Source organism: Lissotriton vulgaris, chromosome 6, assembly GCF_964263255.1.
Source record: "Lissotriton vulgaris chromosome 6, aLisVul1.2, whole genome shotgun sequence".
Taxonomy (NCBI): Eukaryota; Metazoa; Chordata; class Amphibia; order Caudata; family Salamandridae; genus Lissotriton; species Lissotriton vulgaris.
In genome coordinates this window covers 1832170400-1832193245 of record NC_141694.1, presented here as the reverse complement: position 1 = coordinate 1832193245, position 22846 = coordinate 1832170400, and the positions used below count along the sequence as shown (strand labels likewise).

Below are 22846 nucleotides of genomic sequence, written 5' to 3'. Positions count from 1 at the left end.
TAGAACCAGAGCACGCGCACTGCGGCACTGAACAGCAGCGTCACAACGGGCAGGGTGATTCTATCAGCCCCAAAGGAGCAGGAAAAGGGTGAAAAATCTGGGGTGACCACACAGAAAAGGCAGACTCAACAGCAGATTTCCTACCGCAGGGGCGTAACAAACGCCCCTGCAGCCCCCACGGTGCAGTATGGCGGGTCGCTGGCCTGAGAGCTCTAGACTGGCACGGAGGATGGGAGAGGGGGGCCCCCTCAAGTTTCGTTACGCCACTGTCCTACCGCTGCCCGGCGGCATGTTTACACTCGCTGTACTCGAGCAGAAAAAGCATCACAGCGTTTGATTGACAGTGTGGCACAGGAGTTTCCCCACACTGACGACCCCTGCACAGCCAGGGATATCAAAATATGTTGTAAAATCTTGCACAGGCCAGTCACACCCCCACTGCCTTCCACCATTGCGAGTACAGCCCGTGCGGGGAGGAACCGGAAAAAAAAACCGAAGGTAAATAAGCTCTACTGCTGAGAACTGTTTCATCACAGCAGGAGCACTGAGCAGGTTCAACACTGAGGCGCAGTGCAGCCACCTCTTAAAAACATAAGTCAACCCATGCATACATGTAGGAGGTGCGCGTTAGTCTTATTTATTGGATTCTGCACACGGACAGGCCTGCTCCTGGGCACCTGCAGGTAGCACAGGCCGCTCACATCCTATGATGCAGCGATGGATGGTACACAAAGAGGAAAACCCACCATCATAAGGGGAGCTTTTTATGCCACATTTCTTTAGGTGCAAAACAATGTTCCTTGGGAGGAAATCCCTTCGCGTGGACCCTCTGAAAACACGGGTGGGTTCTGGCACTTTCCTACATTAATTAAACAATTTACAACTACCTCAAGTGGCAGCAATGAGTGTGACACACACACACACCCACACACACCCCCTGTGGCTTTGTGAGGGTCACCACATTCTCAGAGGAGCAGCACACCCCTCGAAGTGCTCCCAGATGTGCGAGGCGCTATGGAACTCAGGAGCCTGAGCAAGCTCTGGTGCATGGCGCGACTTCCAGTGCAGTGCATGGAGCATAAAAACACAAAACCCCACCAGCAATGAACAGAGTACCAGGGAGAGAAAAGGAAAAGCAACAACAGTAACCCGCACACTCACAGCCAGAGCGCCCCTCTTGCACAGCACGGCTCTTCAGAAACCAATCACACGAGCGATGAAACTACATAAGAGAATGAACAATACTAAAGGCTGCGTCCAAGCAAACTGGCCTTGCAGGAGCAAATAGAAAACAATAAACTTACTGTTCTACTTAAGTCGTTTTCGGGCTTCAAGCTCCTCTTTCCTGCAGCCCAGGCAAGGGCTGTGTCGCTCGGGAAAGTATTTTCCAAGTCAATGTTTCAAAGTCAAGTATGAAGAAAAGGTCTGCCTGCCCCCTCCCCGGCACCCACCTCTAGGAATCCTGCCTGAACACAGCCAGACAGGTATGCTGGCTGACAGAGCACAAGATGGCGGAGGGATCTGGGGTGCACACAGTTACTTTGAAGGTAAGGGTGGGAAGGCCAGGGATGGCGAGGTTCCAGCATGGCAGCCAATCAGCACACCTGGGCAGGTACCCAGGACCGCTGCCGTGCCAGGATTGCGAAGAATATGTGGTTTGTCAGAGGGAAAAAGGCTTACTCTGTCGAAGCACTTCCACTGTTCAGCCTACAACAATCCACAGAGCATCAAAGTCAGCAGGAGTCATGAAAAGAAGACGCGTACCTTCAGAGTGTAGACGCCCATCCGACCAGGGACTTTGTAGAAAATGCCCTCGTCTCCCCGGGAGTTGGTGTGGAGCATCGCATTGAGGCAAGCAAGAGGGGAGGTGCCACTGAAAAAAGAGAAACGAGAGGGTCAGCCTTCGCAAAGCCACCATCGCAGCGCGCCGCTCTCTGAATATCACCTCTGAGGGCAGTGACAAAATATTACCTGGATTCGAGTCCGTCTCCCAGGTGCAAGAGAGGCAACTGCCCACATAATACAAGGAGTATTGCTGAATATTGCACATTTAAAGCAAAGGTGTGGTAGGAGGAGCGTGGAATGGAGAGCACGGGGAGAACATGGCTGCCAGAAAAGGTAGGAGAGAAGACTGAAGGGATCAATGGAGCCCATCTGAAACAGGGACCCTGAAGAAGCACAGGAATTCTGGGCCAACCACTTCGCTCCGAAACATATCATCGCCCCCGCCCCCCCTTTGGCAGTGGATGCTTGCCAGAACAAGAAAGAAGGATGCAAAGTATATGGAATAAAGAGATGCGTTCAGACAATCATCTGAGAAACTAGATATCAGTCAGAGCCAGAAATATGCCCCGTAGTCAGATACCTGCTGCGCGAGATCAAAACAAAATGTCTACACTACTACCTCTGACACCTATATACCCACGCCCCTACTTCTAACAGCCTAATCAGTACTCCTGACATCAAACTCTGCAAGGCTTGGAGAGGGTACCTGTCTGAACTCTGCAGCAGGACCACCCGGCCCCAGCCTTTGTTATAACTTAGAAGAAAGTGCCTTGTTATGTATGAATCCACAGTCAGAAGCCATTTGTACTCCCCCTGACAAGGACCTGAAAGCCTGCAGCTGGATCGACAGAGGGCCAGAGGGGTGAAGGGCAGAGAGCGGGCTCTAACAGGGACAGCAAGGTATCACGTGTCTGTGATGTAGCTGCACAAGGCAGAGAAAGCTGCCAAGTATTAGCAGCTCCTAAACATTTTTAACCCCTCATAATAAACAAGCATTGAAAAAGCCAATCGTTCTAGTGCTGGCTGCCAGCTTTTTGGCTTTGTCAATGTTTGTTTTTCTACGCATGGTTTCTATATAGCATTCTTCAGCAAGCTGCCAGGCCCTCGCCAATATTTATTTTAAAAAACTTGGACAAAAGCAAAAATATTTGTATGGTCTCAAGAAACACACATTGTCATAGTAGTCCCAGGCATTGAAGGGAACTACATTTTTTGCAGCTGTGCCCCTTGTGAAGGGGCGGAAGGCTGACCCACAGGCGTAGGATGGAGTGAAAGGAAGAAGACTGTGAATGACACATTTAACAGAACAGGGGATGAAGAGGGGTGGCTGAAAGCCCTAAAGAAGGGGGTAGAGGGGTAGCCGTAGGGGGGTGGAGAGAGATATACAGAGAGAGATTGTGAGTGTGTATTTTGCAATCATCTTTAAGAATGTCAGGACAAAAAAAAATAGCAGCCCCACCCAACAAGGAGGCATTGATTATCAACACGTTTTCTCCTGATCAGACTCTAAAGAGCGGAGTACAAAAAGAATGAGGCATTCAGGTAAAAACCCTTCACTCTCCACAGTGAGTAGGATAGTTCTGTACAACTGATGAAAAGTTCTGGGGAGTGGCCCTCAACCCTTCAAGGAGTCCCTCCACCCTTCAGGGGGCCCCTTATTCACTGCAAGACTCAGGGGCCCTTATCATATTTTTCTGGGGGCCCCATCATTATGCGTTACACCACTGCACGGCTCTTATGTACTGTGATCCCTTCCTTTGGCTGAAAATAAAACACGAAGCCGGGGGACTTCGCACAAATGCAGACATTCCCAGCCCCTCACACTCTGGCTACTACTGACCCGCCAGTGCTTAACTTGTGAAAACGTAAGTGCCAGGGCCCTTTATAGGAGTCAACTGAGGCATGAACGACCCATTGCCCCTGCCAGTGCTGCCAACGGCAATAACAGTACAGCTACTAACCATCGCACTCCCTGAGGTGTGACATTTCAGGCTATTCCAGGCCACCCAAAGCTGTAAGAACGGCTTGGACTGCAAATATTATACATTTTAAATATATATTGAATCATTAAACACTGCTGTTGTACTCATCTCAAAATTAGACAAACAGTGCCACCATGTGGTGGACTGTCATTCGTGCCAATGCTGAGAATTAAGTGCCTGTGCTGAGCAGTGGAAACCGCTGGCTCAAATTAAACCCTGCTGAGCACTCCTCCTCTCTCTACTGTGCACACTGGGGGCTCCTTACCTCTATTGCTTGTCTCTTCTGGAGTTTTTTTAGACCCCCATGTTCTGGCTCTACACCCAGTGTTACCAGCTTCACACTTTCCCTGGCTGCAAAGACTTTCAGAATAAAACACAATTGTGTCTTTGCATATTCTATTCATCAAGCAGAGAGTGAGAATTTTGCCCCATCCACTCACTGCTAAAAATAAATCGAACAGCCTCTGTTACGCTTGTGTCTGCGCTGTAGGGAAACGGGCGGTCTCTTTTAACTAGCAGAGAACGTGTCAGTTGTTTAATACTACCTGCATTACCCTCAAATCGTCCTGTCAAATTCACTATTTCTAATTGCCCAGAAAAGGTTTGTCTATAAACTTTAAATATCCTATGGTTTGCTGTTTTCAGTTAATGGTTTTTGTAAAATAACTGTTTGTTTATGACTTTGTGTAACAGATTCTAATCCCCCTGTACTAGGCCATACCCTTAGTTACAAAGGCCACGCTGATGAAGTAAATGTAAATGTAAATGTATTTGAGCTTATATAGCGCACAGCTACCCACAAAGGGTTTCCCGGCGCTTGCTTAGGGAACCCGTCCTGGTATTCCCCTGTGAGATAACCCCGGCAGGGTATCCACAAGGTGAAAGCCAGGCATCCCACCGCGAGGGGCCGTTGTGGAGATTAAGCAAGCTATTGCCCAGAGTCGCAGAGTGTGAACCCGTGAGTTGAGAAGGCACCGGAGTGAGAATTATCGAGTCCGTGGAATTTTTGAGCCCAAGACCCGCCGAGGCGGGGAATTGAACCCTGGTCCAGGGCCGATCTCAGCTTCCGGGTCTGCCGCCTCTAACCCCTGAGCCACACTTCTCCACTTCTTGGCTTCAAGGCCACGCCTCTTTACACCTTTGTCATCCCATTTAAAGCACTGGTAATTGCGAATTTATTTGCATTAGAAACTTTTTTTTGCTGAAATCTGCGCATTAATAGCGCTTACTATTCCTATGTGGGGCACTCAAGCGCTTACCTGCACATGTAGCATCTTACATCATATTTGGAGTGTGCTCGAAAGAGTGCTGTCTTTGTTTTGAGCCTCTGTGGAAGTGTTTCCATGGAACCGAAAATAGGCCCAGGACTCAAAATAAAAGTGCTCACCAATGAGTGAACTAGAAAGCTAAAAAAGTGGCCCATGTTTGCAAATTGGGGGGGGGGTGAGGGTTTAACTTATAAAGACAAGCTGTATAAGTGTTTTGCAAGGTGTGGAAAACTGCATGCATCTGTGCTTGCTGCAGGCAATGTTTGTCTTAATGTCAGGGAAAGCAACAGTAAAACTGGCCCAGCAGGACATAAAACAGGCTAAGAAACAGCCATACACCAGCCCACACATTGACCCCTCAGATAGCCCGTTGGGCAATGCCTGGTTCATTGCCCTCTATGCCAGTCTGACCCGGAGGTGTGGTGGACACCAAGGTGCAGTGTGTTAGGCAAGGAGATGTGAAGGACAGGTGGGCATTTTTAGATCGAGCCTAGAGTCAGCACGCATGCGCTGCTTGCGAGGCATGCTGTAAACCCTACGTGGAGTTTGAACACACCCATCGCACGCCCACAGCTGATCATTGGCTGCTTAGCACGCCTTTACACATTCCATAGTTTTCGTTGGTAAATAGAGTACATTTGTCCCACCTTGTGGCTGTTTTGTTCCAGCCCTGGCGACTGGCCTTGCTACATTAATCCTTTAGATATAGGCAATATATAGTGTCCGCGCACTTCTTTTATTTTTGTCTCGGCTTTCCTGTTTCGAGCTCTGCTGCTAATATGGAGGCCATCTGTATTGACTTTGTTCCCGTCATAGTTTGTGTTGCCTTTAATCCCTTCCCCTCCCGTTGTCCGCATACAATTTCTTACCGCCCACTCCCATTGTCGCGTTAACTTTGTATCCGCCCACTCCCGTTCTCCATATTCATTTTCTTTTCACCTCTCTTCCGTTGTTTGTTAGCTTTGTTCCCGCCCCCTTACCATTCTCCGTATCCACTTTATTCCCACTTCCCTCCCGTTGCCCGTGTTTCCCTCACCCCTTCCGTTCTCCATATAGCTAGGCTCCAGGTCCACAACCAGCCGCAGAGGTGAATGTTTCCGGCTCCACCTATTCAATAGGCTAGCTCGTTAAGCTGCCCGACCTCCCTGGTATGATACAGGACTTATTACGCTGCCACCAGTACTTTTATTTTCACAAACTGAGGCGATGTTTGGGTCCTAGGACGGATTAGGCTGTCGGTGCCTGGGCTAGAGACATATACCCCCTCTGTGTCAAATAATCCTGCCCTTCCACAATCGCAAATGGATATGATTATTCATATAATCGCGTACCGGTAGAGAGGGATACGGTGAGGGAATGCTCCAGGGGGTGCAGTTAAGAGGGAGTATGGTGTTTGAAACTGGGGTGCCTGCATGGAAACAGACTCTGGGCCTCATGGGATTTGTAGTCTGACTTCATGTACTTTTTAAAATCAGAGCAGTTTTTAAAAACCTGACATTTTTTGCTTGCGTAATTACTAAGTCCTCATTGGTTACACTATACTTTTAGATCTTTATAACAATGGGAAAGCAAGGCTAGATGCTTCCTATTGAGAGCAGATTCCAGAACTGCGCATCACACAAGTGCGAAATACAAACTGGATCACGTTTTGCACACCGGATGTTGTATATGGGGTGATTAAACTTTTTGTTTATGTTTTATACGTAAGGTGAACTACTAGTATTTATTTGTCTTGTAAAAGGCACAGAAGCAACTCTACTTCCGGGTTGGTACTTAATATTCAAGTCTACTTTACGTACATGTTTCTGCATGTCGAAATAAGATGGGTGTCTCTGGATGGGTGGGCACTAGACCGCAGCCGTGCAGATGTAGAGCTGAATGTTACTTCTAGTCTATCTCCCATGCATCAAGCTCAGGAGGGCCCCTGCGGAGCACCAGTTTCTCAACAGGGGTGACATTCTGAGGTCGCCCATGCACAGGGGCATCAGCGGGTGAGAGCTGCAGCCTCCAGGCCAAGCCCTTCAGGTGCATTAGCAGTTGCGTTTGCCACTTTCAAATTGCTGAAACGGTGTCGGCAGTACCAGGCGCGTCATCCCACAACAGGCTGACGAATCGACCCAAAGGCTTTATTACAAAAAAATATTTTGGAAACAGCATGCATTTATTTCAAGCTGCATGTTAAGCACCACACGTGCTACAAACCTTACCATTAGTGCACATGCAACTCAAAGCAAGGCCCTGCAGTCAAGCAAATGCAGGAGGGGGCTGGGGCACCAATCAGGGAACGAAGAACAGCAGCGGCCACTGGGCAGCAGATATGGGTATAGTTTGCTGCTTCGATGGACAGCTGGCCCTGCTCTGATTGAATGAGTGACCGGAGCAGAGTGGGTGCCTCATCCTCAGCGGCCTTCATCGGCATGCCCGGGTTCTGAGAGCACAGGGTTTAAAGGTCAGGAGTGGGGTTTTTTCAAGACAAGCTCCATTATAATAACTGAAAATAATAAAAAAGAATTAAACTTTAAAAGTATAAAAATGTCAGGCCACAAACAGGAGAAGAGAAGTGTAGTTAACATTCAAGGCATCAGACTGAGTAGCTATCCTCCCGAGCCAGCACAGCCCTCGTCTCATCTCAAAGTGCCAAGAAGCCATCATGATCCTTCAGAGGAGCTTCAGCAGCACCAGCGGCCGGAGGGCAGCGAGTCCAGCCAGCATGGAGAGTTTGACAGCAGCGCCAGAGTTGCACAGGTCACCGGCACAGCAGGAATGGGTGACCGTGCAATCAAGGCCCAGAATAGAGCTTGTCACTGTAGAAAGACACTTGGTGGCATCCAGGCACCCCTTGGCCTTCATCTTTAGGTCAAAACCTTGCAGAGCGTGGCTGGGTTATGTCTTGGCCAAACCACTTTTAGTAGTGGAATAGCAAATTGACAATAATAAATGCTCCAGGGAACAAAAGAGGCAACGGCCACCAACATGCCAAACAATCTATTTTGAAACACAGAGAAGTAGCTACAAACAATATTTCGTCCCCGAGCAACCAGAAAGTAATATTCAAAAAAATGATTGTATTGATATTTTCAGTCCAAAAAATCCTCCAGAATTAGTTATTCTCAAAATGATTTCTTTATTTTCTTATGTAGAAATTTGAAGTGACATGTTCTCAAAGATGATCCTATGTAGTTGGTATCATCAGATGTAGCCAAACAGCCGACACGTGTTTCGTCTTGAGGACAGATCACCCAATGACTACATCAGGGCATAAATAATTCTGTTGTAATTTCATCACCACAAAAACAGGTAGGTCTGTGTGCGGTCCCCTATAGTAATGGTCTTGAGAAGGACTTAATATATCAGGTCCAGCGGTATAGAGGCATAAAATTCTTGAATCAGGTCCCAGAGAGTGCTCCCGCCATCATTGATACCATCACGGTATCAATGATGGCAGGAGCACTCTCCGGGACGGTATCAATGATGGCGGGAGCACTCTCCGGGACGGCATCAATGATGGCGGGAGCACTCTCCGGGACGGTATCAATGATGGCGGGAGCACTCTCCGGGACGGCATCAATGATGGCGGGAGCACTCTCCGGGACGGTATCAATGATGGCGGGAGCACTCTCCGGGACGGTATCAATGATGGCGGGAGCACTCTCCGGGACGGCATCAATGATGGCGGGAGCACTCTCCGGGACGGTATCAATGATGGCGGGAGCACTCTCCGGGACGGTATCAATGATGGCGGGAGAACTCTCCGGGACGGCATCAATGATGGCGGGAGCACTCTCCGGGATGGTATCAATGATGGCGGGAGCACTCTCCGGGAAGGTATCAATGATGGCGGGAGCACTCTCCGGGACGGTATCAATGATGGCGGGAGCACTCTCCGGGACGGTATCAATGATGGTGGGAGCACTCTCCGGGACAGTATCAATGATGGCGGGAGCACTCTCAGGGACGGTATCAATGATGGTGGGAGCACTCTCAGGGACAGTATCAATGATGGCGGGAGCACCCTCAGGGACGGTATCAATGATGGCGGGAGCACTCTCCGGGACGGTATCAATGATGGCGGGAGCACTCTCCGGGACGGTATCAATGATGGCGGGAGCACTCTCCGGGACGGTATCAATTATGGCGGGAGCACTCTCCGGGACGGTATCAATTATGGCGGGAGCACTCTCCGGGACGGTATCAATGATGGCGGGAGCACTCTCCGGGACGGTATCAATGATGGCGGGAGCACTCTCCGGGACGGTATCAATTATGGCGGGAGCACTCTCCGGGCTCCCGCCATCATTTATACCGTCCCGGAGAGTGCTCCTGCCATCATGGATACCGTGATGGTATCAATGATGGCGGGAGCACTCTCCGGGACCTGATTCAAGAATTTTATGCCTCTATACCGCTGGACCTGATATATTAAGTCCTTCTCAAGACCATTACTATAGGGGACCGCACACAGGCCTACCTGTTTTTGTGGTGATGAAATTACAACAGAATTATTTATGCCCTGATGAAGTCATTGGGTGATCTGTCCCCAAGACGAAACACGTGTCGGCTGTTTGGCTACATCTGATGATACCAACTACACAGGATCATCTTTGAGAACATGTCACTTCAAATCTCTACATAGGAAAATAAATAAATCATTTTGAGAATAACTAATTCTGGAGGATTTTTTGGACTGAAAATATCGATACGATCATTTTTGAATATTACATTCTGGTTGCTCTGGGGACGAAATATTGTTTGTAGAAGTCACCATTAGAGGCTGTGCGGGTGTCACACATCTGGAGGAGGCCACAGATGGCTGTGGTGGTCATCAGATACAGGTAGTCGCACTGCTTTCACTCCAGCCCCTCACCCCGGGCCAGGCTGCAGAGCAGCAGGAACGCGGCGCTGGCGAAGGCCTTCATGCTTCTAGGAACTGGACAGAGGACTGCGTACAAGCGAAGCTCAGAAGACGGACGGGTAACAAATCTCAACTCTTGACTCAGGATGACATGTTTTAATACAGTCTTAGTTGCAGCTTCTCAGATACTGCACAGAGACACAGACCCCTTCCCTGCACACCTCACTCATGCTCCCTCAAGCTCACCAGCTTCCCCTGGGTGCTCCTCGGGTCAGGAACACGAAGGGCTTTCCTGTTCAGTGTCTTCTCCTGCAGGGCCAGACACCCCCACCCCCCTCTCAGCAGGCAGCCAGGCTTCTAGGCTCCTTCAGGCAACTCCTCCAGTATGATGTGGTGGCATCTTTGCTAACACACACTGTCTTTTCTAAGTATAGTAACTAAAAACTAAAGTAAACTTGAACCCCATTAAGGCTCAGTATACATTTTATGGTGCAAGCGATTAGGGCTGTCAGCTTGGGGGTGTCTTTTACACATGCCTGGACATCAGTTTTGTTCACTTGTACTTTTGTGCCCCGGTGAGTGATCGACCACCCGCTTATTATCGGCCTTCGACTTTAAATCTAGCTGCATATTTTTAACATGGGTATGAAAATGGTTGTTTGAGCCTATTGACACTTATACATTTGGCATGAACAGTACTGAACGCTTGATGTAGTGGCCCTGTTTATTCCTTATGTTGCAGTTATGGAATTGAAGGCCCATTTCCACTGGGGACACACAATCATCTGCTCCTGGACTAGGGCCCGAATTCTACCGCTATTAATGGTATATCGGTAGCCAGGGCAACAATATGCCAGCGGGCCAATGCGAGCAACATGCTGCTCAGCGCCCATTCCGCCCTACAGTATACCGTAAAAACATTAGGAAAGCCAATACCTCTGGCTAAACACTTATAGGGCCCCAAAAGCGAGAGCTATTGGCTATGCCAATGCTTGTTATAGTTGCAGTTAAGCTGGCAGCTCGCATTAATTGTCACGCATCCCAAGACGCAGTGATGGGGAAACGGTGCCAAAAAAGCAGACAATGTAATCAAAACCGAATCTTTCCCAAATAAAGGGAGGAAAGGCTGCGGTCGGCGGTTCCAGCCTCCCCTCTTCTCGCGTTTCCTTTTTCACTCGAGGCTCTTGTGATTATCTTTCGGGGACTGGATAAAGGCGTTTAAACATTAAAGGGAGTGTGGAGCTGCCTTCTGAGCAGAAGATAACGCAGCCACAGATGTGATGAGCAAGGAAACATCTGGCCGCTGCAAAGAGACGGGCGGGGAGCAGGCCTCAGCAGCTGCAAGGAGCTCCGGCGCCCTCTGCCGGACAAACAAGGGAACTGCAATCCAGTCTCAGAACTGCAGGTGGAAACCAAGGACTGTAACATTTAATAATAATCACAGAAAACTACTCATGGAAGGTGGTAAACATACTACAGTCTTGGATAAAGAGTTTTCATTTTTTCAACTTTATTTTTCTTTTCCTGATAACACCGGAGCAAAGTACATCATTATCATTATGTATGATACACCTGGTTCAAGGGGTTGATTAGAAGTCACTGCACATTATGGCTCAACATTAAATACATGAAGCTGATACAGCAACTTACAGGTCGGAAATATGTCAAGGCTTAAAACGCTGGAGGTACCGCAAGGGCGCCCCACAGCCATTCGCGTAGAGTATCTCGCACAGGAAAATACTGAAACAGTATGGCAGCCCTCCGACGGCTGCACCTGCTCTCAGCTGCACAACACCCCATCTTGAAAGGAATCTACCATACGCCGCAGATTCAATCGCTGCAGCAAGTCCACTGCGCCTTTCTCCCGTCCCAAAGGAAACCACGAACACCAGGCGATTGGGAGCCGAGGCGGGTACAGCAGAGGGTGACCCTGCAGCTCAGCCAACCACCTCCAGGATGATACCTTTGTGTTAATCAGATCAATAAAGTTATAATGCCTCCCAGAAGCTTCTCAGGAAGGCACTGCAGGAGTATGGCGTCATGTTCCAACGACAGGCGTGGGAGATTGGCCAGCTCGTACAGTGGGCGAACATACACTGCGCAGCCCTATAATAACTCTCCAGGTCAGGGGCGGAAGCCCCCTTTATCAAAGGGAAGAGTCAAAGTAAACTAACTCACCCCTGGCTGCATCCCAGCCCAGGCGAGGCGCATCAGTTGTTTCTGCAGATTAACAAAAAAGGCACCCAAGAGTAGGATAGGTATGTTCATGAAGAGGAGCAAGAACCGGGGCAGCACCACCATTTTCATGAGCACGACCCACCTGCTAAGCGATAAAGGTAATCTGATCCACCCATCTATTGCCTCATTCAGGCAAGAGACCGCCCAACCATAGTTTTCCGAGATCACTACTGCTGGGTCCATATGGACCTGGATGCCAAGATACCACACGGGTTCAGTGGTCCATTGCATGGGTGTCACATGTCCCATGCAGGCCCATTGCCGTTTTCCCTATGTTAGCATGGGCACGCTGCAGTCCTTACTTTGCTTTGCACATGTTACTATACACACATATTTTTCTCTGTGCCACTCTGTACTTTCGCACAGAATTTACTGTTATTTTGTGTTCTGTATTTTCTTGGGATTTAGTCTGAACACCGTAGACATGGTAAAACAGCAATGCCCCTTGTGATTCTGTTTTGTCAGGCTCTAGCACATAGACAAAACACTCACATGCAGCTGATGTTTAGGAACACGTACTCTGTCATATAGGTATGCACAGACGAGATTGCGACTACACCGGAGATGTGGAACCTTCATCTGTGCATGCAACTCTCCTACAAAGGGTCGGCTGCAAACACCCAGAGATGATCGGATATATAATCACTTTGCTTCTGCAGAAGGGGGGGGGGGGAGCGGTTAGGCTACCCGGTCTAATATAACGACAAATCATTTTTATGATTATAGATTACTAACTATGCTGACCTTATTTGTGTCAGGCATCTGTTTACTTGTTGCGGCACGCATACTGCATACTAGAGCACAATAGTTAAAATAAATATTTTAAACATTTCTTGTGTCTCGGTCAGATCTTACTGTGGACAAGTGCAAGAGCGAAAGGGTGTGTCCTGACACCGCGATTCCTGAGAGGGTCAGGAGTGTTGTGTTCTGGGGTATCTAATCACTTCCTCTGTGAGTGAGTAGGAGGGCAAGTGAGACACTATGGCTAGTGGGCCCCGGGCTCATGGGTACGCAGGTGGTAGGATCACTCAGTCCCTGCCTACTAAGGTTCTATGGTCCCAAACATAGCTCTGTGATTTAGCAGAACCCCTGCAACAAGGGATATTCCAACTGCACCAGCAAAAAGCAGGGAAAAAGAGGAGAATTTAGGGACTTCTCCTAGTTAATGCGCATACCTGACTGTCCTCCGAACAAAACAACCTCAGGCAGCACAGGAGCTACTCAGTCGTGCCCAGCTGGTCATGCGAGAGGCGTGAGGCATAAGGCCCCTGATAATACTCCCAGAAGCGCTTCACTATCTGCACAGAGGTGTGAATTAATTCCCCCGACTCTGTCTGAACAGCTAAGATAATGAATGGCCTCATCCAACCTAGTATCAGAAGAGCCGCAAGTGTCGCTCCTGGTCATTTCCCCTCTCCGTACGCCCTTGCAGTGGCATATTTCCCCAAGTGCTTGATCTCCGTGATGACCACCTAGTAATACTCTTCTAATTTAACTTTAATATCAGCCAAACATCCACTGCTGTGATTTCCCCCTCCAACTCTCATAACCTAATCTGGAGCGACTTCAGCACCTCAGCATGATTGGACAGCGCCACTTCCCTGATATAAACTTTGAAAGCTTCCCAGACACATGCAAATGTGGCCACAGAGCCTATGTTGTTGGTAAAGTACTCATTGATCGACTGCGCAAGTTCGTTGAGCAACACAGGGTCAAGCAGCGAGGTCAACGGAAACCTACAGGCAAAGGCCCTGGGTCTATAATCATCTAGCACCAGCTTAAAAAATACAGGTGCATTACAAATGGCGACAGTGTGACAAATGAGCAACCAACTCCCGGGACAAGAGCCAATAGTCTATGCACGTATGGATATCATACATGGAGTAGTGTACGAATTCCGCAGCTTCCGGGGAGCGGTGTCGCCAGCTGTGTCCACCAATCTGCTCATGTCTAATATGTCTCGGATGGCATGAGCAGAAGTAGAGGACCGCCATGGAGGGCCCTGCAAACGATCTAACTCAGGGCAGAGTACACAGTTTAAATCGCTGCCCCACACTTGGGGCAACTCCCCATAATGCGCAACACAGGCATGCAAATCATACTAAAACTGTGGCTGATCGTAGTTGCGTCCATATACACCGACCAATAGCAAATCAGTGTTACCCTTGTGGCAGCGCGCAATTAAAATCTTCGCTCCGGGATCCACCTACACATCCTGCACTGTGACTCCAGAGCCCCTCCTCACCCAAAGCATTACACCCCTCCCCTGCGAAGTGTAGCATTCCACATGAATCTTACCCTTCAGGAGGAGCTCCGACACAGGACCACTGTTAGGACCAAGGTGCATCTTCTCAACATAGCAACAGCAACATGGTGCCTCTGGAGATACGCCACCACATTGCTCGTCTTCAGATGATCATTCAAGCCTCGAACATTCCACGTAATGGGGCTTTAAAACAGGAGGGACTGAACCCGCGTTCAATGAGTTATGTGCTGTATTGGGCGCCACAATGCAATACACTGGGCCTTAAGTTATTCATAACCAAACGTGATTTTTTTTTTGGGTGGGGGGTTTATATAGCGCAAACTAAACCCAAAGGTATCAGAGCGCGTTACATGAGCACCAGTTACAATGCCCAAGGACACATTAATTTTTTTGTTAGGTACAGGGAGATTAAGTGATCTGCCCAGAATTACAGGAGGTTGAGCGTCCCTGCAGAAACTCGAACCCGGTTCCCCAGCTTTGAGGTCAACCGCTCTAGCCATTAGGCCACATCTTCTCCTGGTTGACATAAGTACACAGAAGTATTCTTTGTGTTGTAACAAGAGGGGGTGAGTCCTGTCAGAGCATCCGCTGTGATACCAATGTGCTGGCTGAGGAGAGACAATCGGAAGCAGAACCACTGAGAGCCGGATAAAGCGATACACAATGCAATCATGTAGGGTCAATGTGCAGTACTGGTAAAAAGCTGAAAGGGCATGCATACCTGCCAACCTGAAGAACAACCTCACTGTGTGAGGAGGGGGCAGGGCCTTGAAGGGGCGGGGCCTCGTGCTGATGAGTACCTACGAGGAACTTTTGAACCTCACCCCACCCCCATGCCCCTTCCTCCCCCAAAAAAACCAAAAAACCTTGCTAACGCTGGTACTGATGTCCTGTGGAGTTTTCACACCCCTTAATGGACGTCGGCAGTTCAAAGCCTCGGAAAACGAGCTGGAAAACCACCATTAACAGTGGTTTTCAGCTCTTTTTCCCTGCCACAGTGCGATATCGGCTCTTCACCTGGAGACAGTGCGATGGCAGTCGATATTGTGTGTCAAAAGGTGGCTCCGCGTGAATGGGCAGGTATGGAGATGGGAGATGATAATGAGATAGGAAAGTAGACCCGGTGAAACTGAAGAGGGCGGGACACCATCGCGCAGGAGGGGCCGCACTTGGCACAGCCAGCACTGTTGGCTGAGGGTCCTGCCCCTCAGGAAGAGCATCCTACCCCCGCTGTAGAAAAGGCCTTTCAGAGGTGGGTCTTGCAAAGGTCCATAGAAAGATACCAGTAAGAGCTTTCTTCGCCAACAGTGCTGCTCCAACATGGACCTAAAGTAAACAAGCATTGGTGTGGCCTTTCAGAAATCTGCAGTACCTCAAGACGTTCACAGATACCCTTCTGGTGTCCGATACAGGGCCTGGAAAAGTATTTTACAAAGAAACAGTAGAGCAAATTGTTTCTAGCTGTTCCTCTGGACTCAGGTGCAAGTGCCTGAAGTCTTTCACAAAGCGGTAATACCACAAGCCATAACTTTATGTCCCTCTCGAGGGAGGCTCAAGAGCTTGGACATTCGAACAAAAAGATGCAGTCCCACTAGGTGTCACCAGACGTCGCTCTAGAGTCAGGTGCAAGCGCTTGAAAAGTCTTTCACAAGCTGTAGGACTGTAAGGTGCGACTACAATCCATTTTTAGACTTATAGATACACTTTCTTGCAAGTGTAGTACATTAGACCCACAACAGAGGTCATATAGTCCGCCACCGCTGCTCCACCAAACTCAGAGTTCAAGAGAGCTACCAGGACGGTAGATCCCCCTGTTTTATTCCTTTTGTTAAAAGTAGCACACAGTAATGGCAAACAACCCTGACTGTGCTTTAGCTTTTAGCATGGTAGTTCTTAGAAAACTGTGTGGATTTAACAGATATATTTGCATAGTCGCTTTTGCTGTGTCAAGGCTTTGTGTTGGTTTTCTATAGGCTACACAAAAATGTGAAAAACACTATAACTCATACTCTTAAGTCACACACAAGCTCATGCTGTAGCAGACTGCAGTTCCTTAGGCTGTCACTAGAGGTCCTTGGAGGGTGTGGCTTCAACATATACATTTGTATATTCACTTTTGCTATAGTGCTTTATGCTTGTTGTCGACAAGCCAAACACATATTCCGCTGCGGATTTATGATGGCGACAGGCATTACTGTAGCTTACAGTAAAATCTTTTATACATTAAAAAAAATGTGAAGACACCCAAACATATAAATGTGTTACCAGCCACTGGGAAATGCAAAGGGCATTTTTGGTGCACAACAATGAGCTCTGTAAATGTTTGTTTGCATATGCGACAAGTGAAAATGAACAAAGCACCGGCGCTTATCCTCTTCAGCCAGACACAATCCCATTTCTTACCAGGCTGCAGTTCTTTAGGCTGTTAACAGAGGATTCACAGATGCTCATTGCTGGGAGGTTGTGGCTTACCATATACATAAGCACATTCACTTTTGCTACTGTAGTGATTTGATCTTGCTTTTAACACCTCCCCTGCTGATGACGGAACCGCTCCGTCATCAGCTTCTGAGCTGAGCTGATGACGGAGCAGTTCCGTCATGGCCCAGCCGCCGCGCCTGCGCGGCGCTGATTTTGCGCCTGCGCGGGCGTTCTAATGAGCGGGGCGGGTCATGACGGAACCGCTCCGTCACCAGCATAGCTCAACCGCGGCTGGTGACGGAGCGGCTCCGTCACCAGCATGCAGCCGCCGCGCGGCCGCCCCGCCCAGCCCCTTTAGCGCTGGGGCGGAATAGCCGCCGCAGCGAAGGGGTTAATAGACTAAATAAACACGACGATGCTAGCTTGTTATGATAACAGTCATTGGTGCTGCTTCCAGTGGATGCTTGTAAGTTATGAAAGATTGCGAATTCACCCAAGTGTATACAGGTATTACCAGTCACTGGTACCCGCAAAGTACTTTCAGGGTCACCTGCTGGACTATTCTGGCAATCATGCTGCGGCTGCCATTACTCAATGAGTGTCTTGGTTCCTGCTTTGTCCACAAAAAAATTACTAAGGAGCTATAAATAATCATAATAAGGCATTTATTAAGCGCACAGCTACCCCAACGGGGTGTCCCGGCGCTACAGCAGACAGATAGCGGAGCAGAGCAAGAGCACCAACTAGTCCTGGCGGCTGAATAGCCAGGCCGTGAGAGATTTACGAAACTCAAGTTCTGACTGGATCAGGCGTAGGTAATGAGGAAGTTTGTTCCAACATTGAGTGGCACCCACCTCAAATGACTTGCCCCCTGATCTAGTTTTTTTAAATCTGGGGGTGACAAGTAGATGTTTAGTATTGGAGCGCAGGGATCTGGAATGACTAGAAGGGCGAAGTCTCCGCCTAAGGTAAGCCGGTCCTAGACCTTTGCCTGCCCGAAAGGCCAATGTCAGAGCTTTAAACTCGATCCGTGTGGCAATGGCGAGCCAGTGCAGTTGTCGCAAGAAGGGAGATATGCGTTGCCTAAGCGGGACACCACAGACTAAGCGGGCCGCAGCATTTTGAACCGTCTGAAGTCTACGAAGCAGGCCCAAAGAAAGACCCAGATATAAACCATTCGCATAGTCCAGATGCGAAGTAACCAACGCATGGACCACAGTTTTTCGAATTTTTTTTATAGTTTCAATTTTGCCCAAGCAGGCGGCCTAGACTGAGCGGCAAGGGACAAACGATTGTCCCATCTGATGCCCAGATTCTTAATTGAATCCTTGGGAAAAGGGGCCATGCCCAATTCCTCAGGCCACCACAAATTAGAGGCGAGGGGAGATGGTTGATTAAACAATAAGATCTCAGTCTTATCAGCATTGAGTTTCAAGAAATTGCGGTCCATCCAGACCGCAATATTCCTGTTATGAAGTTATAAAGTGGTGGGGGAGAATCCTCTGGCTCAGGTGAAGGCCACACAGAAACCTGGCTCCCTGGTTAAATTTTGATTTTGTTTTAAAAAGTAGATTTGACCACAGGGTTGCAGATCTCGAGACAGGGTTTGCAGACCTGCAGTCAAGCTCCAATTGTCTAAAATACGGTCCCCCATTTGCCCATTCACCCCCCCCCCCCGAAGACAGCAAGGACTCTTGGGCCCTGGTGGGGTCACCTGCTGTGTTTGTAGACCTGGGAAGGGGGTTTCGAGCTCCGCAGAGGTCCAACAAGGGTGCACGAGTCCGCAAAGTCACATTAAAAGCGGTCATGCGCAGTGGGCGATGGCTGCCCATGTGGTTTAGGTGTCGTAAGCTGGCCAAAGGTAGCCCACCGCCAACTCTCGCTGTGCATGGCTGTAGGCTGTTAGCAGTGGGAGCAACGCACACCATAGCTCATGCCATACACAAAGCTCAAAACACCGGTTTATCAAAGGATGAGAAAAAACGCAGTCTACCAAGAACAAAACATAGCAGGAGTTGTAAGTTTTGGTGCGTGTTGCACCCCATAACGGACTCGTAACCTGCAATGGGGGTTCAAGTTCGTGCATTTGTATAGCGCACTACTCACCCAGAGGGTCTCAAGGCGCTAGGGTTGCCTGCCCACAGTGAATTCAAAGGCCAGGACCTGCAGCCAAACTATAAAGTGCATGCCGGAAGGTCATTCGCAGTGGAAGAGGGAAGCGGCAGCTCCTCCGCTAATGCAGAGGAGCGTCACCCCACTGCGTTGCAGCATTGTGCTTGGCTTAGAGGAGCCAATAACAATGCTGGCCGCTTCCTGTCCGGCTGACGCAGAGGCGAGACGACGTGGGAGAGAGCAGTGAGGAGGTAAGTGTCTTTTTCTTTTTTTACACTCCCTTTCTGCCTCGCCCCCACCACCCCAGATCTGTGCCAGCCGCTACTGGAGGAGGGTATACTTACAGAGATGGTGGCTGTAGGATGTTATAAAAAAAATGAAACTTACTGAAAAAACAAAGGCTAATTTCAAGTTGTGGTTAGCTTTAGTTATGACACCTTAACATATATTTGAAAAAAAACTCAGAAATGTACTTAAAAATACAGTTAGAGTGCAGCTATAGTTACAAAATGAAGCCACTAAAATTCACAGGTAATGGTTAAGCCTGCAAGCCATAACTCGCACAACAGCCACGCAAACCATAACTTGCACATCACATGCAATGTTTATGAGCTCAAAATATTTATGCCTATAAGTAACATCACATAAAAGCACAAGGTAATTAAAAAACACAAACAAATAAACATTGCTACATTCATTGTCCTCTCTTTCATAGTGTAATGCGTAATGCGAACTGTAATCTCCTCTGTAAGACTATTTGAGACTTTGGTCATTTCATCTGTCACGTCAAGATTAAGTAAGGTCATGCGTGTTGCATTTGGCCTGGGCGAGGAACCAGAGGACACATGGATGAGGCTCATTGTCAGAATCTGCAAGAACCCAGAAAGCGACAGGGATGGGTCCCCGGGGGGCCCCATAGGACACCTTCAGCAAAGAGAATCAGAGGATAAAGGCCCAGAGAATCTCTGGGTGGGACCACATTACTAGAGTCCCGCAATGCAGCTTGTGCTGAGGGTCATGAGAGGAAACATGTATGACCGGCCCCTCAGGCTCGTCATGAGAGGAAACATGAATCACTGGCCCCTCAGGCTCCTCATGAGAGGAAACACGTATGACGGGCCTCTCAGGCTCGTCGTGAGAGGAAACATGAATCACTGGCCCCTCAGGCTCCTCATGAGAGGAAACACGTATGACGGGCCTCTCAGGCTCGTCGTGAGAGGAAACATGAATCACTGGCCCCTCAGGCTCCTCATGAGAGGGAACATGTATAACTGGCCCCTCGTGAGAGGAAACATGTATGACGGGCCCCTCAGGCTCCTCATGAGATGAAACATGAATCACTGGCCCCTCGTGAGAGGAAACATGTATGACGGGCCCCTCAGGCTCCTCGTGAGATGAAACATGAATCACTGGCCCCTCATGAGAGGAAACATGTATGACGGGCCCCTCAAGCTCGTTGTGAGAGGAAACATTTATGACTGGCCCCTCAGGCTCGTTGTGAGAGGAAACATGAATCACTGGCTCCTCGGGCTCGTCATGAGAGGAAACATGTATGACGGGCCCCTCAGGCTCCTCATGAGAGGGAACATGTATAACTGGCTCCTCGGGCTCGTCATGAGAGGAAACATGTATGACGGGCCCCTCAGGCTCCTCATGAAAGGAAACATGTATTACTGGCCCCTCAGGCTCCTCATGAAAGGAAACATGTATTACTGGCCCCTCAGGCTCCTCATGAGAGGAAACATGTATGACTGGCCACTCAGGCTCGTCGTGAGAGGAAACATTTATCACTAGCCCCTCAGGCTCGTCATGGGAGGAAACATGAATCACTGGCCCCCCATGAGAGCAAACATGTATAACTGGCCCCTCAGGCTCGTCGTGAGAGGAAACATGTATCACTGGCCCCTCAGGCTCCTCATGAAAGGAAACATGTATTACTGGCCCCTCAGGCTCCTCATGAGAGGAAACATGTATGACTGGCCCCTCAGGCTCCTCATGAGAGGAAACATGTATCACTGGCCCCTCAGGCTCTTCATGAGAGGAAACATGTATGACTGGCCCCTCAGGCTCCTCATGAGAGGAAACATGTATGACTGGCCCCTCAGGCTCCTCATGAGAGGAAACATGTATGACTGGCCCCTCAGGCTCGTCGTGAGAGGAAACATGTATGATGGGCCCCTCAGGCTCGTCATGAGATGAAACATGAATCACTGGCCCCTCATGAGAGGAAACATGTATCACTGGCCCCTCAGGCTCGTCGTGAGAGGATACATGTATTACTGGCCCCTCAAGCTCGTAATGAGAGGAAACATGTATTACTGGCCCCTCAGGCTTGTCATGAAAGGAACCATGCATCATTGGCCCCTCAGGCTCCTCATGAGAGGAAACATGTATGACTGGCCCCTCAGGCTCCTCATGAGAGGAAACTTGTATGACTGGCCCCTCACGCTCATCATGAGAGGAAACATGTATGACTGGCCCTTCAGGCTCGTCATGAGAGGAAACATGCATCACTGGCCCCTCACGCTCATCATGAGAGGAAACATGTATTACTGGCCCCTCAGGCTCGTCATGAGAGGAAACATGAATGACTGGCCCCCCACGCTCATCATGAGAGGAAACATGTATGACTGGCCCCTCAGGCGCGTCATGAGAGGAAACATGAAGTACTGGCCCCTCAGGCTCTTCATGAGATCAAATATGCATCACTGGCCCCTCAGGCTCCTCATGAGAGGAAACATGTATGACTGGCCCCTCAGGCTCGTCATGAGAGGAAACATGTATGACTGGCCCCTCATGCTCATCATGAGAGGAAACATGTATTACTGGCCCCTCAGGCTTGTCATGAGAGGAAACATGAATGACTGGCCCCCCACGCTCATCATGAGAGGAAACATGTATGACTGGCCCCTCAGGCTCGTCATGAGAGGAAACATGAAGGACTGGCCCCTCAGGCTCGTCATGAGATCAAACATGCATCACTGGCCCCTCAGGCTCCTCATGAGAGGAAACATGTATGACTGGCCCCTCATGCTCGTCAAGAGATGAAACATGTATGACTGGCCCCTCTGGCATCAAGAAAAGAACAACGTGTCTGAACGCCCACCTGCTGTGAAGACAAAATCTATCAAAAATGCCAACAAGTAAGAGTTGCAGAATGTTGGAACTGGGGTAGCCTGGCCTAGGGCAAGACTAACAATTCAGAGGCACAGTGTAAAGGTTGCAGACCACCCAAAAGTAATTCCACGCAATAGCACTCAAAAGGAAAACACTACACCAAAAATGTGGGAAAATACGTACTGTTTTATAAAAATAATATCTTTGCTCTGTTCGCCTTTTTTTTAATTCACAATTAAATTACACTTCAGTTTGTGTGGAATAAAGCAGGAATACTTTTCAACGCTAGATCATATTAACAATTCGCATTTATAATATAGTCAATTCACATGGACTACTAGCAGACAATTCTTATTCTTTCATAGCTCAATTAGGTAATGACTGTACTCAGCTTACTTTAGAATTTGGCAAGATCAACTCCTAAATCAGACCAGAGCAACACTCTCATTTACATGGAAAACATTTAGATTTTCTACTACTTATTTGAATACAATTGGGTTAGACTCACTTAAATCAGCATTTAATTAAGCCCCAAAAGTAGTTGAATGGGATTATTATGTAGTACACTATACTTATAGTACACAGTCACTGAGGGTTTCCTCAAGTTCCTCCCCACTGTAGGCTGCACAACTGTGGAAAAATGACCATTGAATAAGTTATCCTCAAGTTAATCGCCAGCGTCACTCTCCCCCTTTCAGAACTCCTCCTTACTTGTTTATACCAGGCGGTGGTATTCTCGCTGTACCAGAGGATGAGGAAGAGACAGTGGTTAGGACAAAAGAGAACCACGTGCTGGCGAGTTATA

General features: G+C 48.8%; 1 protein-coding gene across 2 annotated transcripts in view; it reads right to left on the bottom strand.

Annotated features, from left to right (window-relative positions):
- The window catches only part of ASXL2 (ASXL transcriptional regulator 2), a 400829-nt gene that overhangs the window by 212875 nt on the left and 165108 nt on the right, over positions 1-22846 (bottom strand). For both annotated transcript variants that reach the window (XM_086928104.1, XM_086928105.1), the window contains exon 3: positions 1765-1873. In XM_086928104.1, the coding sequence (XP_086784230.1) occupies positions 1765-1873 (109 nt within the window). The remainder of the gene's footprint in view (positions 1-1764; positions 1874-22846) is intronic.